Raw genomic sequence first — 19,927 nt, 5'->3', positions numbered from 1 at the left:
TTCAGATAGATTATATAATGGTTAGACAGAGATTTAGGAACCATATTTTAAATTGTAAGACATTTCCAGTGGCAGATGTGGACTCTGACCACAATCTATTGGTTATGAACGGTATATTAAAACTGAAGAAACTGCAAAAAGGTGGGAATTTAAGGAGATTGGACCTGGATAGACTGAAAGAACCAGAGGTTGTACAGAGTTTCAGGGAGAACATAAGGGAACAATTGACAGGAATGGGGGAAAGAAATACAGTAGAAGAAGAATGGGTAGCTCTCAGGGATGAAGTAGTGAAGGCAGCAGAGGATCAAGTAGGTAAAAAGACGAGGGCTAGTAGAACTCCTTGGGTAACAGAAGAAATACTGAATTTAATTGATGAAAGGAGAAAATATAAAAATGCGGTAAATGAAGCTGGCAAAAAGGAGTACAAACGTCTCAAAAATGAGATCGACAGGATGTGCAAAATGGCTAAGCAGGGATGGCTAGAGGACAAATGTAAGGATGTAGAAGCTTATCTCACTAGGGATAAGATAGATACTGCCTACAGGAAAGTTAAAGAGACCTTTGGAGAAAAGAGAACCACTTGTATGAATATCAAGAGCTCAGATGGAAACCCAGTTCTAAGCGAAGAAGGGAAAGCAGAAAGGTGGATGGAGTATATAGAGGGTCTATACAAGGGCAATGTACTTGAGAACAGTATCATGGAAATAGAAGACTTTGTATATGAAGATGAAATGGGAGATATGATACTGCGTGAAAAGTCAGACAGCGCACTGAAAGACCTGAGTCAAAACAAGGCCCCGGGTGTAGACAAATTACATTAGAACTACTGATAGCATTGGGAGAGCCAGTCCTGACAAAACTCTACCATCTGGTGAGCAAGATGTATGAGACAGGCGAAATTCCCTCAGACTTCAAGAAGAATATAATAATTCCAATCCCAAAGAAAGCACGTGTTGACAGATGTGAAAATTACCGAACTATCAGTTTAATAAGTCACAGCTGCAAAATACTAACGTGAATTGTTTACAGACGAATGGAAAAGCTGGTAGAAGCCGACCTCAGGGAAGATTAGTTTGGATTCCGTAGAAATGTTGGAACACGTGAGGCAATACTGATCCTACGACTTATCTTAGAAGAAAGATTAAGGAAAGGCAAACCTACGTTTGTAGCATTTGTAGACTTAGAGAAAGCTTTTGACAATGTTGACTGGAATACTCTCTTTCAAATTCTGAAGGTGGCAGGGGTAAAATACAGGGAGCGAAAGGCTATTTACAATTTGTACAGAAATCAGATGGCAGTTATAAGAGTCGAGGGACATGAAAGGGAAGCAGTGGATGCTATTCAATCTGTATATTGAGCAAGCAGTAGATGGGTAGATAACATAACTAATGATGAGGTATTGAATAGAATTGGGGAGAAGAGGAGTTGGTGGCACAACTTGACTAGAAGAAGGGATCAGTTGGTAGGACATGTTCTGAGGCATCAAGGGATCACCAATTTAGTACTGGACGGCAGAGTGGAGGGTAAAAATCGTAGAGGGAGACCAAGAGATTAATACACTAAGCAGATTCAGAAGGATGTAGACTGCAGTAGGTACTGGGAGACGAAGAAGCTTGCACAGGATAGAGTAGCATGGAGAGCTGCATCAAACCAGTCTCAGGACTGAAGACCACAACAACAACAACAGGTATCAGTCAAGAAGATGTGTAAAAATCAAATTTTTGGGCCAAATAGTTTTTGGGAAATCGAATGATAAGTGTGACAAAGCAGTCAGATGGCGCTGCTTCTCTTGGCATGTGCGTCGTTTGCAACTGGCAATGCAGCAATCTCTCGCGTCGCGAGCCGCCAAGATAAAAGAATTGAACTGTAGTACAGTCCTGAAAATAGAGATGTCTTAAGACAGGTGGTGCTGTTATACTAGAAAGGCATTTTAGCAGGTAGGTTTTACAGGAGATTTTTGTACATATATAACTGATGTGCTCCTTCCATGTAAGATGTTCATCTACTATAACACTCAGGAATTTATGTTTATCAATTGTTTCAACTGATAGCCCTGGCTCAACATCCACTTGTCTTGATATATTATTTAGCAGAAACTCCATCAGAATTGTCTTGCCCTTATTTAGTCCATTTTTTTTTGTGAGATATTCTGTGATGAGGCTAATGTTCTTTGTATTATTTTGCACTGCCAAGTGTTTTGTAAAGCCACAGCTTATGAAAGAGATATCGTCAGCATAATGTACTAGGTAATTTCCTCAGCAGTTAAGTCCCATAGTGCTCAGAGCCATTTGAACCAATTTAGGTTTGAATTTTGTGGAATTATTATATCATTGATGTACACAGGTTAAGATGACTTGGTGTGCATGACTACCTGTGACGCATTTCAAAGACTTTTTTTTTTTTTTTGCTTGATCGGCAAGAGCATGACATCCAATGTATATTAATAGCCAAAGAAACTCGTCAGGAATACAGTGCATGAAAATGTCTGTCCACAAGCTGCCGACTCATTGTTTAACCAGTAGGTAATCTTCTGATAGAAAGTGACCTAAAGTGATGCACAACAAACTGCAGTCATTGAAACCAACTGTCCAATCTCGGTGCACCTCTTTCCATTCACAACGATGGGACAAAATGTGACTGATCAATCTTCCTGCAGGACATTGCCCTTTGACCCATGGTTTTCTACTCTTTTGAGAGGACACACCTTTTTATGTTGCCTGTAATATGTCTATTTCAGTTTTATGTCATGTGTGTTTTGTATTCTGGCTAAAGGGCAGTGTCAAATGACTCTGTCCTTCATTCTCCACATTTTTATCTACTAAGGATTAATTATCGTGATTCCATTTCTTATTACATCTTCATAAGTATGTCATTGTTATATGCCTTTTTGTGATTTAAATGCTAAAGCATCATTCAAAGATATTAATTAATATTTGTTGTCACCAGGGGAACATGGGGACATGTCGAACCAGATTCCAGGAAGCATGCCAAGAAAGCAAGAGGTATGCTATTACTCGTGTACATGATGGTGATTTCAAGTTAAGTTAATAAGCAGTTGATCCAAAAACTTTCATAAGAATCTCTTTCTACTGCTACACATCATTGAAAATTATCTGTTGGAAAATTAATGTGGTAGTACACATTATTTATTTATTTACATACTTACTTAATTACTTTCGTACTTCCTTCTGTACATCTGATTATAGTTGCTACAGACAATCAGTTGAAAATGGGTCAGTGGAATGAAGTGTTGATGAAGATTATTTTTGAAATAATAATTCTTCATAAGTTGTGAGACATTTTTTTCAAGTTTCTGATTTGCTAAAAGAACTCAACTTTTAGAGTGGTATGCCTCACATTAGTGAATCCCTTACTTCACGTTTTCAGAAATGTGGCTGTCACATGGTGAAGTATTCCTCAGCCACAACCTTTGATTGCAACCCACATTTCATTAGTTTTAGAATGTGTAGGGAGATCTAACTATGAGTAAAGATAATACCATACAACAACATTATAATACACATTGATTTGAACTTGTATCACTGTATGAGTTTAAGAGACAAGAGTGTGATTTCATTTTTGTTAGAATTCTAGAGCCTTATGTGCAAAGGGGAAAGAAAGTCTTGTATTTTAGGTTTGTACATGTTGCAACACATAAAGATGCTACTTTTAAGCTTGAAACTTTCAGCAACACATTTTGCTGTCTGGCATATTTTTATTTGTTTACTCCCAGTATTACATGTGCATCTGTACTTCTCAGGCCAACATTTGATGTGTTGGGGAGGGTAATTCTGTTAACATTCTGATTTTTAGCTCTTTTCTTGTTCCAGTTACAAATAATATCAGAAGGACAAATATCGGTAAGCCTCCATATGAGTTTGAATTTCTATGTTTTGTCTTATTAGTGACTACATTGATTTTCATAAATACATTTTGAATTTAGTATGTAATAGCTATTGATTGTGCCTGTTGCTGATGGATTCAATAAAAAGTGGGAAATGCTATTTTTTGTAGGGTTATCTCCTGGCAGCTCCAAGAAGAAAGAGAGACATGATCGGCATCCACAGCATTACCAACAGGAAAATGAAGAAGTAAGCAAGACTTATAATACAATAACATATAATATAAAACCAAAGCAGGCTGTAATTAATAGTATGATATGTGCAACCATGCTTAATTTGTACATAAACTCTTTTACATCCTCTTCATTGTATTCTTTCAATTGCTTTATAAGTTGTTTTGATATAAATGGTTTGTTTGTAATTCATGTAGCTGTATATACGTGGCTGCTTTGTTTTTATATTTCCTTACCTTGTCTCCCTAAGGAAGGAACAAACAGTTCTAAAAGCTGTGAATAGTTTTCTGTTCTTCTAAATGTGTATATTAGCAATAATGAATTTTCCCTTCTGATGGTAAGCTCTGGGCAGCCATTCCATTTTCATGAGTACTTGATGTCACAAGTTATTTCATACTGGTGTCATTTACATTCTTTTTCAGCCCCATTACATTCAGGTTATCTGTTCATTCTAGACTTGCCCCAATTTGTATCTGATGATATCATTGTGTTAATTCACTGAAGTTTACTACTGTGGATGCGGAACAGAATAACTATTACTGAAGACAGACAGTTGTAATTTTGCGTTTTGATATAAATGGTTTGTTTGTAATTCATGTAGCTGTATATACGTGGCTGCTTTGTTTTTATATTTCCTTACCTTGTCTCCCTAAGGAAGGAACAAACAGTTCTAAAAGCTGTGAATAGTTTTCTGTTCTTCTAAATGTGTATATTAGCAATAATGAATTTTCCCTTCTGATGGTAAGCTCTGGGCAGCCATTCCATTTTCCTGAGTACTTGATGTCACAAGTTATTTCATACTGGTGTCATTTACATTCTTTTTCAGCCCCATTACATTCAGGTTACAACAATTTATCTGTTCATTCTAGACTTGCCCCAATTTGTATCTGATGATATCATTGTGTTAATTCACTGAAGCTTACTACTGTGGATGCGGAACAGAATAACTATTACTGAAGACAGACAGTTGTAATTTTGCCAGTGGTTTTCATATGCAGGAAGACGTCCTTATCTGTGTTAGTTCCCTCATTCATTTATTCTTTCTTTCATTGCTGTATTACAGTCTAGTTTCTGGAAAATGGTGATGGACTATGATGTTTCCAGTTTTGAATTATATAATGACAATATTACATTTACAGTAATGGGTTTGTTACATGCTGAATTTTAACATAAATTTACTTTATTTTTCATATTAAATGTATTGTAATTCTTTACTTTGCAATTACATAGCTAACATTTTATTTATTACCTTCGTGCTAATTGATGTGCTGTTTTCTATGACTTCATTTTCCGATCCACAGCCGGCCGAAGTGGCCGTGCGGTTAAAGGCGCTGCAGTCTGGAACCGCAAGACCGCTACGGTCGCAGGTTCGAATCCTGCCTCGGGCATGGATGTTTGTGATGTCCTTAGGTTAGTTAGGTTTAACTAGTTCTAAGTTCTAGGGGACTAATGACCTCAGCAGTTGAGTCCCATAGTGCTCAGAGCCATTTGAACCAACCGATCCACAGTCAGGTGTCATTTTTGAGAAAAAGAGCAGTAGATTTTCTTAGGTTGTATGTGTTTTACATTTAGTTTTGTCACCCTTCTGTTGTTTGTTCTATCACTTGATTAATGATTATCTCCACCACCACCACCACCACCACCACCACTACTAGTACTAATACTTAGGCTACTAATACTATATTCCTATTCAGTGGTGGCTCATAGCTAAAATAAATGGGGGTGTTTCTCCAGAAAATTATTTTTACCCTTTTGGTTTATAATTGTGTGAAAAGAAACATGTATAAAAACTCAATTTACTCAGAAACTTGATAAAATCCTAGAAGAACAAAAAGAAAATAACATTAACCTAAATTGTTGTAGTCAAAGCTTGATCTATTCATTTCAAAATGAAATCCATTCTTCTTATTTTAATTTGCATGACAAGATCAGTATTTTTCCCCTTGACCTTTGGATGACAGTGCCCATTGAAAGTGTATTTAGTCTTTCAGAATCCACTGGGCTTCTCAGAAAAAGTCTTTACTCTTTTCAGTGTTATATTATGGGTCAGGAAGGTTGAGTGGGTGGCAAATACAAAGAACCAGTTCCTTGGCCATTGTGGAATCATAAGTGCAGTGGTAACAGCAGCATATTTATTCAACAGAATTCATACAGTTGAAGCAGAAAATTTCCCAGTGGTGTGCAATGACCCCAGGCAGTGGTGCTTGTCCAGCTTAGTGCACAGCAGCAGTAGATGGTCACCAGTGAAGGAGCAGTGCGAGTGCCTCAGTGGGCATATGGCTACGTCAGACCTGCAGACATCAGGTGCAAAGCAGCAGCACTCTCATAAGCAGACCAGCCACACTGTTAGGCATGAATGCAGCAGCCAGCTAGAAGCTCTCAGTTTGTTGGGTGCAGGAGGCATCACAGCATGGGTAGTGAACCAAAGATGCCTTGTAAGAGCCGAGAAGTCAGTTGATGCCCACCTGTACCAGGTCCCAGCTGGAAGGTAAAAGTTCAGACCCCAGTGACATTATTTCTAGGTGTGGCCCATAAGACTAGTGGCAGCTAGTTTTAGGTGAGACTGGATGACCCACATTGTGTCTACTGCTGACATGGTGACATTCCTGGTGTAAGTAGCAATAGACAATAGATACTGCATGGCTGGGGTGACCATTATTTATACAGGCATGCCCTGGTGTTGTTATGAAAAAGCGCCACTTCTTTTCACATATGGAGATCAGGCAGCAAAGGCCTGGTATGTGGTAAACACACTCACTATAGTGCAAGTGTTTTTGCGCTCCTCACATCAGAACTGAATAGGCAGCAAGCTAGCCTGTCTACCCACAGGCTGAGAGGTCACTAGGAAGATGTTGGCATAACAGTTGAGAAGCAGCATTCTGCCTCAGATCTAGTCATGTTAACTGTCAAAAGGATTTTTATCGGTTTCATAACTTCACTCAGAACATCATTTAGATTATTTTTGAAGATAAATTTCAGCAGCTCAATAATTTTGCAATATTCATGAATATCAACCATACACTAGAATACTTTTAGTTCAGCTTCAAGCTTTTCAGTGTCAATCATGGGCTGCACTTCAGTGGCCAGTACACTCTCTTTTGTATGATGTTAATTCTTAAAACTAATGAAGCATTTAATGTAGAACAATTTAGCCGGTACTAAGTGTTTAGTGAAATAATATCTGCCCATTACATCAACATAGGGTTTGTGCAAAAGATGGGAACACCACAAACGCAACACATTACCATGCCTCATACAGTGTAGGAAACTTGTTGGCATTCAAAACATCTTCCAGTCACCTCAGAATGTGTAAATACAGGTCCTGTGTGGTTTTGAGTGACAAGTTTGTGTGACTGTTCTCCAGGCAGATACTCATCACACACACTTCTCTCCAAAGTAAATCACGAAGGCTCAATAATAGTGATATCTGGCAACTGTAGTGGCCAGGGGAGATGCGACAATTTATGCTCATACTCTCAAAATCAGTCCTGGACGATACAAGTTGTGTGGATGGGAACTCTGTCATTTTGAAACACAGTATCACCACTGGGGACCAAACTTGGGTCTGATCACTCAAAATGGTTACATAATCCTTGACAGTAATGTGACCTTGCAGAATTTCCATAGAGCCCATTGAATATCATGATATGGCTGTCCGAATCATCACAGAGCCCACGCCATGTTTCATTCTTGGGACAAACTTGGTTGGACATTACAGTGTAACAAGACTCATCCAAGCAAATGACATTCTTCCACTGCTTAGTAGTCCAGGTTTTATGGCTTTGCCATCATATTTTACTATTACAGCGTTTTCATCACTGATTTTGAAATTCCAACTTGCCCTACAAGTCTCAGCTTGTGGAGCTCCCTTCATGTTTTTTTTAATGCTAACAGGGTTCGCAATGTGACATTCAGTTCTGCAGTGAATTTTGCAGCTGTCACCATCTTATTTTTTGTCAGAACCATCTTCAATGACTGCCCATCATGACCACCCAACACACACTTTCATTCATGTTGTGACTTAGCAGCTGATGTTCTTCCAGTTTCCCACAATGCCCCTCTCCATACCTGCATCCAGTGATACCTGTGGGCTGGGGATGAAATGGTGGCCGGTCGGTACCATTGGACCTTCATGGCCTGTTTGGGCAGAGTTTAATTTTCACTATGTGGTATAGATATTCTGGCACAGTGCCTCTTGAAACACCAAAAATTTTTGCTACCTTGGTTATGTAAGCACCCGCCATACAAGCAACAACAATTTTCCCACATTCAAATCACTTAGCTCTAACATAATGCACTCAAAATTACACAGAGCAGTGTTTTGACCACAACTGACACTTTCAACAGGTTAAGGACTTTGTGCAGGTGCCATTCATGGTCAAATACAACAGTGCAGCCTGCAGGCTTGGCTAACATCATCATTTATGTTCAAGCATGCAATTCTCATAGTGTTTCCATATTTTTGTGCAACCTCTGAACAGTCACACTGTTCTTTAGCTACTGCCATCCATGGCTTTGAAGGATTCTCAAAGTACCTTGAATTTTGTAATTCAGAAATAGCTGTTTTGAAATTTGTTATATATTCAGTAACTGAGGCACCTAGTAACAAACCGGCCAAGTCACAAAATTTTGAAAATGAGCTTAAGTTATCAGTTTAATGCAGAAGTGTCTCACTGTCAACTGAAAAAAAGAATATGCTTAAAAATCGGCCATGTCTTCATATTACAGAGTGCTGAATTCCTGGTTGTGCAACAGAATGGGCCAAGTTTTACAGGCAGTGAATTCATAACCCGTCAGTCGAGGAACAAGCAACGAGCTTCGCGTTATAGGATTTTTGTCTGTAATTTTGTGTTGTTATATTATGCAACAATGTGACCATTTCAGTAGACAAAACAAATCCTTCTTTTCTATATTCTTTGAAGTCATAATATTTCATTTGTTTGTTGGGTAACACCAATCTTTTGCACTAATTACTGTGTTCATGGTCTTCTTACTCTGATGAATATGAACAGATATTATCTGCTTTTCATCTGGGTGTGGCTTGTGAGTTGAATGATTGGAAATCACAGGCTGCTGATATATTGAAGCCTCCTTCTCAATGGCATATTCCATTAGCTGTGACCAAAATAATTATTAAGAAGAAAACAGAGAAGGCACGAAATTCTGTCCATGTAAAATGTGAGGTATTTTACAGTAATGATATTGGGAAGTACCAAAGTCTGTGTAAAAAATGAAAACCACTGGCTCAAATGGCACCTCACATGGTGATCAAAGGCATTACTCATTCTGTCTCTAAAACAAAAGATGTAAAAAATCTCCTGCAAGAAATGTTTTGGTCCAATCTAGGAAGATCTTGTCATTGCAGTTCTATAAAAAGTCATCATCAAGTGGAATAGCTTGCACTAGTTATGAGAGTTTCAGAAAAGTCTCTGAAATTTGCATTAGTGGTTCATGTGAAATTCCTTGTATTGTAATCTAAATGAGAGCAAACTGAGGACAACAATATAACTCAGTAAGTGTGAAGAGGTCTGTCATAATAATGATTCTATTAACATACTTGGTTATGTGCAGATCATTTTCTTTTTATTGTATTCAAGATCTAAGTGAACTACAAACTTTTAGTGAGAGAAATCCTGTTTCATATTCCCATCTCCCTGATATGTTATTATCCAATTTAAAAACTTTTTTTTATTGCTATAAACAAGAGTAATTACAATGTCACTTTATTTTAATTTAACTGCTTTTTCACAATATTTTGGGATATAAAAAGAATACATTTTTATAAAAAAGAGAGGGATTATGTAAATTTGCAACAAATATGGCCAAGTCAAAACTTTTAAGTTAACCAAAAAATGGGTTACTTATGAAGCAGATTTCAAAAAAATGTTTTTGATCCTCATTGTGTTGTCTCTAGAGGATTTTCATGAGAAATATGCCTACAGTGTCCTGGCCAGTTTTGATGCTAGATGACTCAGATTTAAATGCAGTAATTTCTCAAGATTGCATTTGGTTGTAAATTATTTCAGTATGAGATATAATCTGAGGAATATGCCCTAACCATATCTTGAAATTATCATCATTCAGGTGTTTTACAATTCTTGTTGCTTCTGCAATGGTTTGACCTGCCTTTGATGTTGACTGAATTTCAGTTAGACAGTTTTTTAAATGTTGCAAATTTTCATGAACACCCTTTTAAAATTAATATTTTATTAAATAAAATGTGTAAAAGGATTTATTAGTTAACTAAAATTATCAACATTTGCATAGTGAAATGGTGACAAAGTTTTTTGTTTACTCTCAATGATGTGATATGTATTGCAATATCTTCTGTGTGTGGTGCACTGTCAACTATCAGTGGGGTTATGATATGCTTTGGATGAGCGTATTTGGACTGCCACCCTCATGTACAGGTGGTACAGCTGGAAGGTGACTTCCTTCCATTCACTGTTTATCATTGCTGGAGAGTTGAGGAGTCCATGATGTGTATCTCTTGTTTTTTTGCCTCATGTCTTCCAGTCGTCTGGTGCTTCCTGAGGTTGATATCTGGTTATGAGCCACCATCAGGTCTTCAGTGAAGTAGGCTGTGTCTGCCAAGATGTAGGTTACTCTGTTCTGAGTGTATTTTGAGACACACAGTATTCTTTTCAGGTATGCTGACTTGTGTTTCTTTATAGCCATTCAATATTTCATTACATGAGGTGTCTTTGTATAAGCTGCATGCCATATGATGCATTCAGCACAACCTTTCTGTTGAATAATCTCACTGCTGTTCTTACAGGTAGTGGACTCAATAGTTGCCTTTGTTGCTCTTACTACTCTGCTTCAGTGTGCTTGGAAAATGTTTGATCTGTCATCCACAGTGTAATTCCTAGCTTTTGTCTATTTCCAGATCTTGTTCCCAACATGTAAATTTGCCTTTGTTTGCCAGGCCTCCACCTTTCCTGAATTTCATTCATTTTATCTTATCTTTATTTATAACCAGGTCATTCTCTTGGGACAATTTTTCCAGATTGTTAGTGTCTTCTTGCAGGGACTCTCTTCTTTCTGATGACAGAACCATATCAGCAGCATACAGCCACCTTCTCACTTCTTCTGACTGTATCCTTGAGATCACTTCATGGGTAATTATATTGAATACAGTAGGACTGGTAGGGTCTCCCTGCAGTACTACATTTGTTCACTGGATTCCTTGGGCCTGAATTAATCCATCTGAATTGTGACTTTGTTTTCTTGGGGGAGGCTTGCTATGAACTCGAGGATCTGACTTTCTGTACCTAGTATTGTTTCTAATTTTTTCAATACTCTACTCCTGTTTATCCCATAAAAAGCTTGTTTACACTCAACAAAGACTGCATCTACACATCCTTTAGGTTCAGACAGGGCTTCGACTATGAACTGGAGAACATGTCCACTGCTTGGGTGGTTGACCTTCCAGGAATGAAGCTGTGCTGTTCCCAGGGTGTTGCAGTCATTGTGTTGTCATGGATATTTTCAAGTTTGCTGTCCATATCTTGAGTGATGCATATTCAGAGGCAATCTGTCTACATCAGGGATTCCCAAAGTGGTCGATATTGACCCCTTGGGGTCGATATCGGTTTCCTAGGGGTCGACATAAACGAAAACTGATTTTGGGGGTCGGAGAGGTCTAAAAATCGACCCCTATTAAATTAACACAAGAGTTGATTACCATCAGCACAGATGAAGAGCTTAAGCAGAAGTTCAACCAAGGCTATCAGAAGTTCTGGTTGCAACACAACATTGAAACACAGTATCCTACATTGTGGAACACTGCTGAAAAATAGCTTATCGCTTTTCCATCATCATACCTACTTGAAAAAAGCTTCAGTGTGGTAACAAACATTTTGACGAAACAAAGAAACTGTTTGAAAATCAACGAACGTGGAGATTTAAGGCTGCAACTCACCAATATTGAACCAGATGTATCTAGATTGGTAGATAGTCACCAGATTCATCCATCACACTGAATGTTTTATTTTCTCTTTGAGAATTAATACTTTTTTTAATATAATTTCCTACCTACTTAAGATTCTTTAAGTACTTAATTTGTAATAATCATTATAAACTAAACTTGATATTTACTGAATTGTATGTCTTTTTATTTTGTTAAATTTTGATGAGAAAATGAAGTCAACTTTACTCACTTAACCAAGTGCAAAGTTTTCCAATTGGTACCTTAGTACTTAGGTAATTTGTATCAATAGGAAAAAACTAAAGATAGGCCCCCTTATTCATAATAGTCTGCTAACTTAAAGCATTGCTAATTCTCACTCTGTCTTCCTCCATTGACCTAAGTCAGAATGAAAAATAACACTCTGTAGCAGCTGTTTTAAGTTAGCGGACCATTATGAATAAGGGGGTTGATCTTAAAAGTAGGTAATTTGGCCATGGGGGTCTGAGGTAACAGTTCATTTTGGAAAAGGGGTCACTTGTCCAAAATAGTTTGGGGATCCCTGGTCTACATGAATCTGGTGAGTTCTGTTATCCTTTTCCTTTGTACATAACTTTAACTGTTAATTCTCTCCATGTTTTAGGGATGTCCACGATTTCTAGGCACTTGTTGAATAGTGCTGTCCAGAGTTTCACAGCATATAGCATTGTTCCTTTCATTAGCTCATACATGTTATTGTTTGAACTGACTACATTTTTGGTTTGCTTCTTTCAGTTACTCATCAGACTTCAGCTTCTGTTGTTATTTTGTTTTCAGGTAAAGACTGTTTCCCTCAAGCTGATAATGCCAGCTCTGCTTCTTGAGTAGGTTTATGAAGTGTTGTCATGAAGATGCTTGTAGTCTTTGGCTTCCCTGGTTCCAGGGCTTCGCTTCTTCTTCCTGTAGTAATTCTTCTTTCATGAGGGTATATTGTTGTTTCTTTTATTTTTCAGCAGTGAGCTATATATTGTTCTTGTAAGTATATAGCTTCATCACAGATTTTCGTTGCTCATGTTTTTCTTTCTCAGCTTATTCAGTTTTTCTAAGACTGCATCAGGGATTCAGTTAATCTCTGCAGTGCATCATTAGTGTTGCGTCTTTCTATTGTGGTTACTATTTTTCCGTCACTTATGTTCTATGCTGGTAGGTTGGGGGTGATTTTTCTTGGAGCCCACTGCTGTTCATTTTGTCTCTCTCTCTTTGTTGTCATGATCTGAAATTATGTCCTTACTAGGAGGTGTTTCCTTATATGCATGCTGGGAGAATCTGTGGTGGTTGTTAAGCTTTGGGGCATTATCTCATTTCCTCAGTAAAATATAAGATTCATGGCACTGTAAGCATTTTGTGAGGTGTAGGTTTTATTCTGTGCTCCGTTTGATGTGGGTAAAGCCGTCCTCTTCTGTGAGCTCCATAAGGACCTTTGTTTTGTTGTTCGACCTGTCTATTCAGCAGTTTGGTTCTCTTGCCAGTAGGTTGGGGTCTCTTGAGCCATTCTGGTCCAATGATTTCTACCACTTCATGTGCTGAACATTGGGGTCTTATATAGATTCCTATGATTTGGGGTTGTTCAACTGTATTATGATAGTCTTTTATCTCTGCATGCTTTGCTTGACCTAAGGCTGGGTTTTAGTCACTCCTACTGATGGTCTCCCTTCCATCTCAGCTTTAGCCAGTGCATTTGTGATATAGAAACTGTTTGTATTCCATGTTTCTTGGAGAAAGGTTTTGCAAAAATAGGAATATCACTGCTCAACATCATTTTGTCTGGTAAAATACTGAGTATGGATTTTCAGCCTTTTACATTCCATAGCGGTTTCAACATCATTATCTGTTTAACAGTCATTTGCAAAACGGGAAGGGACAGAAGATTACTCCTTCTGCCCATAATTTCTGTCTCTCAGTTTTGTTTTGAGTGTCTTCACTGACTTCCAGTTTCGAACATTTGTTTCTTCCTCTGGTGCTTAATTCTAGGCATTCTTGTGTATCTGTGATGCCTCTCTTCTTTTGCTGTTTCATGATGCCTGTTCATCTGGACAGCCTGAAAATAGCCAATACAGTTTTGTTGCAGATTTCATCTTGCTGGTCTTTACCCTCCTCCTACTTTTGACAATGGAGGGGGCATTCTGCTGGCAGCTTGTAGGTTTCCCCCTGGACTTTCTGGTGTGCATGTGTTTTTTGGTAATCTGTTCCCACATGCTCCCACATCTCTACCTCCATGTGATTTTTGTTTATTATGGTTCTGGTAAGATTGTAGGTTGTCTTTACCACACTTTGTGTTATTACCTTCCAGTTGAGTGGTTTTTTCAAGTGATATTATGTCCTTTTGATACAATTAATTCCATCATGGATCACTGAGCTGTGTTCAGTTTTTGAACTGTTCTCACACTGAAAGTCTAGGTCTGACTGCCATTAGTTAAAACTGGGAATTCACACTAATTGAAAATTTTCATCCATGTAGTCGCTGTATTAAGCTGCTCTAGACACAAGAAGTCATTGCCTGTGTTTTGTTCTATATTGCTTTGCAGGCCTACTTCAGAACTTGCTCTGTTTAATTCTTCCATTCATTTTTGAAATTTATTTCCACTAATAGCTACCAAGAAAACTAAACTGAAGTGCCTGGGCATGGCAACAGCACAGTTATATTTATGCTCGAGAAATAGATGAAGGAGGTATTAATAGAGTACACTCCCGTATTCTTACCAGTGGAATGCTGTCATGCACATCAAGTCTGTATGCCAATTTCCTTCTTAGCACAATAATTACTCCTCAGGCACTATCACCTTCCCATTACTCATTCAGTATAATACATAAAAATACACATTTTGTCTAAATAAACCACTGGACACTTTAATTTAAATGTTTTCATAAAAATCTAATGTAGAATGCCTTTTTTGAAACTGTTTCAGCTTGTTTCCACAGTTTGTTGATTCTGGCACTTTTTGAAACAAGGCCTCATAGACAGCAATTTTTCTCAGAGATCCTTTGCAACTCAAAGTCCACTTCTGCATGACAAATGCTATGAAGTTTTCACAGAGTTGGTATTTCCATGTAATATTCATAACATAGCTGAAATTGCTGCCTAATTACAGATTTAACTATATGAATGAGATATTTATTGTGTGCAGTTTGCTTCTTCTTTAGGGTTGATACTTACCACTCTGCTCAGCATATTACCCTTCCGATAGCAATTTGCATTAATCAGCTTACTCCACTGTAACATTTTCCCTGCATTACATGTTATTCACTTTTTTCATCCTTCTCACCATTAATAAATGTAACGGCTGTAACAGTGAGAACCCACGACTGTCCACAGAGGCGTTCCCCTGCAGTCACTTTCTGTGCTCCACTGTGAGGTAATGACACACACTACTTTAACCTGGGATGTGGCTGTGCTTAGGCAAGTGATTGAGTCATTTCCCACTATGCCTAGGACTATGACTCTTTTTGTCAAGTAATAGTAATTGAATTGATGCCTTATTTCTCAAATGCTGATAGTACAGATTTTGTTGAAACTGAGCCAAAAGCGTTCTCATAATCTATGCATCCCATGCAGAATGGGAATTCACACTCATTGCTCTGTTCTGTAATTTTGTTCATATTTTGAGCAAGCCCTCATGCTATAACTACTTCTAAACACAATTTGTTCTCTTGCTTTATTAGAATTCAATTGTTTTTTCTGTGTGGTAGTTGTAAGTCTAGAGAATGTCCCATATGCTATGAAGGGGAGAATGACAGGCCTATTGTTTTTCAGGTTTGGTGTCTCTCTTATTTCATGTGAAGTAGAACAATTAAAACATTGGTAGCAGATGAGATACTGGCAGAAGTCAAGCTCTGAGAGTTGGTTGTGAGTTGTGCTTGGGTAGCTCAGTTGTTAGAGCACTTGTCCACAAAAGAGAAAGGTCTGAAGTTCTTGTCTCAGTTCGACACACAGTTTTAATCTGCCAGGAAGTTTTTGGGGAAATAACTTCCTCTGCAGGCATAGTGTAAAGTTATTTTCCAGGTTCCTTTTGTATTGTTTTTTCTTGTGGGTTTAATTATTTCTATTGAAATACCATTTTCTGTTGGCATTTTTCCTTCCTTTGTACATAGAATATATTGCATGCTACATCTGGCATAGCTTCTTGTATGTCATTATTTTCGTGATTACTATCTTTTTTAAATCTATCTGTTGAACTAATCCATTGTCTATAGAAATCTTTGAATGTTTGTACAATTTTTATTCCTGATATTAGTTACTGTGTAATCTGCAATGTTAATTGTTAAAATGAGATGTATATGCAAGATAAGCGTATGATTGACCAGTATTGTTTGCATTTTTTCTCTCAACTAATTTTTGTTGTACCTTCTTACTTCCTGTCAAAGATTTTTTTTCAAATTGTTTTGCTTATTTCAGCGAACTCTAACATGGCCTATTATCATTTGTTTGGAATGCTCAGTTTCTCCTTAACTGTTGTTTTGTTCCATTTGAAAGTTCATTTTCTTTTGACTTCTCTAAAACTTGGGCATATTTTACTGTTTACCTGTCTATCTTTTTAAGTAACTGACCCTTTTGTATATGCCTAGAAGGCAGCAATGAATCGGAGCATTCACAGTCGCCCATCATTAACCAGCCACACACAATATTAATTCTCTGCTAAGAACTGAAAACCTCAAGAACTGTACCACTGAATTTGATGAACCAAAATATTTTTTATTGGGGGGCTTCAGAAGATGAGAATTATCACAGAGGAGCCATTCAAATTTTGAGGATACAGTGTTTCACAGGCAACCTGGTCAAATGGTTGTGATGCAAAACACCCAATTTTAAATGGAGTTTACTATGAATGTAAAAATAATACATTCTATAATCGACTTCCAAGCCATTCCATCAGGAATTTCACCCTTAACCTTAAAAACTACAAACAAAATTTTTAACAATGAAAACAATCAATTATTGACTAAATTATTTAATTGGATAGATAAAAATCTACTCACCAAGTGGCGGCAAGGACATGCTGTAGTGCTAGTTCCCACCTGCGGAGTTCTGAAAAACTGGTGTCTGGGAGAAGAATCCAGATGGTGCATATGGTGAAACAGGCGCTGAGGTCACAGATGTCATGCTGTAGAGCATGCTTTGCAACACGGTATTGTGTGTTGTTAGTATACACCCTCTGCCTATGCCCATTGTTCCTAATTGATAATTTGGTGGTAGTCATTCCATTGTAGCAGGCTGTACAATGTTTACATAATAGAGTGCATATGACGTGTCGTTTCGCAGGTGGCTCTCCCTTTGGTAGTACATGTTTTGCCAGTTCTAGGGCTATTATAGGTGGTTGTAGGAGGGTGCATAGGGCAATTCTTGCAGTGGGGATGGTCACAGGGGTAGGGGCCATAGGGTAGGGAGATGGGTGCAGAAGGAGCATAGGGCCTGACAAGAATATTGCAGAGATTGGGATGGTGATGGAAAGCTATTCTAGGTGTCTCCAGAATGAGATATTCACTCTGCAGCGGAGATGAGATACTGGCAGAAGTAAAGCTGTGAGTACCGGGCATGAGTCGTGCTTCGGTAGCTCAGTTGGTAGAGCACTTGCCCGCAAAAGGCAAAGGTCCCGAGTTTGAGTCTCGGTCGGGCACACAGTTTTAATCTGCCAGGAAGTTTCATATTCTAGGTGTGGTGGGCAAAATTTCCAACAGAATGGATCTCATTTCAGAGCATGATTTTATTAAGTAATGGCTCTGTCGATTTAGGTAATTAACACATTCCAGACCAGGATAATACTGAGTCACCAATGGCATGCTCGGAAGCTGTTTTGTGCTGGGATCAGCACTACCAGGATTGGATATGATGGCCCAAAAAATCTGCCTTTTAACTAGTTTGGTGGGGTCATGACATGCTGTGAAGGCTGAGGTGAGAATGGTGGTGTATCGCTGTAAGGAGTCTGCATCCGAGCAAATAAGATTTGCCTCAGATGCCAAGATTGTATTGGAGGGAACATGAAAGGATGGCAACTGTCAAAATGTAAGTACTGTTGTTTGTTGGCAGTAGTACAAAGACTCCTCTCCTACATCAAAGATACCAACCATTTCCTAGATCATCTGAAATCTGTGCCCGTCTCACTCCCACCACACTCCTTGCATGTCACCATTGATGCCAACTCCCTCTAAACCAATATCTCCCACGTACATGGTCTGTCTGCTGCTGAACATTTCCTCGGTAAGTGCCACCTGATTCCAAACCTATGACATCCTTCCTACTTACCTTAATCAACTTTGCACTTACCAACAACTACTTCACCTTTGAGGGGCAGACATACAAACAGATCTTGTGTATGGTCATGGGGACAGGATGGCTTCTTTCTATGCCAACCTTTTCATGGGTCGCTTGGAGGGGGCTTTCCTGGGATCCATAAGTCTTCAGCCCTTAGTTTGGTTTAGATACATTGATGACATCTTTACCATATGGACTCATGGTGAGGCTGACCTGTTAAAATTCTTGGAATCTCTGAATACCTTCTCCCAATTAAATTTCACATGGTCCTATTCTGAATCTTGTGCCACTTTCCTTGATGTTATATTGTCCTCGCCAAAGGCCATCTACATGCTTCCATCCACGTTAAACCTACCAACAAACAACAGTATTTACATTTTGACAGTTGCCATTCTTTCCGTGTCAGACGTTCCCTCCCATACAGTCTGGGCATCTGAGACAAACATATTTGTTCGGATGCAGACTCTATACAGCAATATACCACCATTCTCACCTCAGCCTTCACTGCACATTGTGACCCCACAAACCTAGTTAAAAAGCACATTTCCCGGGCCATCACATCCTATCCTGATCCCACCACAAAACAGCTTCAGAGGATGCCATTGGTGAGTCAGTATTATCCTGGTCTGGAATGTGTTAATCACCTACTTTGACAGGGCCATGACTTCCTAAAATCATGCCCTGAAATTAAATCCATTCTGTTGGAACTTTTGCCCACCACACCTAGAATAGCTTTCCATCACCTTCCCAATCTCCGCAATATTCTTGTCAGGCCCTATGCTCCTTCTGCACCCATCTCCCTACCCTATGGCTCCTACCCCTGTGATGGTCCCTGCTGCAAGACTTGCCATATGCACTCTCCTACCACTGCCTATAATAGCCCTATAAATGGCAAAACATATACTATCAAAGGGAGAGCCACTGGCAAAACGACACATCTCATGTACCAGCTGTTATGTAAACACTGTACAGCATGCTACATCGGAATGACTACCATCAAATTATCAATTAGGATCAATGGGCATAGGCAGAGGGTGTATACTGGCAACTCACAATATCCTATTGTAAAGAATGCTCTACAGCATGACATTTGTGACCTCGGCACCTGTTTTACCACATGCACCATCTGGATTCTTACCTTGGACTTCAGTTTCTCAGAACTCCGCAGGTGGGAACTAGCACTACAGCATGTTTTTGGTTTTAGCCACCCACCTGGCCTTAATTTACATTACTTCTTCTGTATCAGCATTTCTTCACTGTAACTACCCTTTGCTTCTCTCCATTTTAGTTTTCTACATCTTTCATTGTCCTTTCCGTCTATTTTCACTGCCCCCCTCCTACCTCTTTTATGTACAATGCACTTAGCTTTTCACTCTTATTAAGTCATGCATGATGTTTAAGCAGTAATCTCTGTCTGCATATTACCCTGTCTTCTACCTTTAAGCTCTCAGGTTTTCAAATCTCATCCGATGCAGTCCCCGACAGTCAGTCTTTTCTTCTCATCCCATACAGTAAGTCTCCCCTCGCCTGCAGTTCTGGGTGACTTTCCCAAAATCTGCCACTTTTGCTAGACCTCTACAGTCCTTTTCCTTCACCCCTCTTGCTTCCCCTTCAACCCTTCTGCCTGAAGAAGGAGTGACTGGCTCCAAAAACTTGC

General features: G+C 38.7%; 1 protein-coding gene across 1 annotated transcript in view; it reads left to right on the top strand.

Annotated features, from left to right (window-relative positions):
- LOC126249022 (uncharacterized) overlaps positions 1-19,927 on the top strand; it is a 907,745-nt gene that overhangs the window by 849,734 nt on the left and 38,084 nt on the right. Inside the window, exons 34-35 of the mRNA XM_049950624.1 lie at positions 2,947-3,002; positions 4,015-4,091. Coding sequence (XP_049806581.1) covers positions 2,947-3,002; positions 4,015-4,091 — 133 coding nt within the window. The remainder of the gene's footprint in view (positions 1-2,946; positions 3,003-4,014; positions 4,092-19,927) is intronic.

This window comes from Schistocerca nitens, chromosome 3 (genome assembly GCF_023898315.1).
Source record: "Schistocerca nitens isolate TAMUIC-IGC-003100 chromosome 3, iqSchNite1.1, whole genome shotgun sequence".
Lineage (NCBI taxonomy): Eukaryota > Metazoa > Arthropoda > Insecta > Orthoptera > Acrididae > Schistocerca > Schistocerca nitens.
The sequence above is the reverse complement of the archived record's forward strand: the minus strand, read 5'-3'. Positions and strand labels throughout refer to the sequence as shown.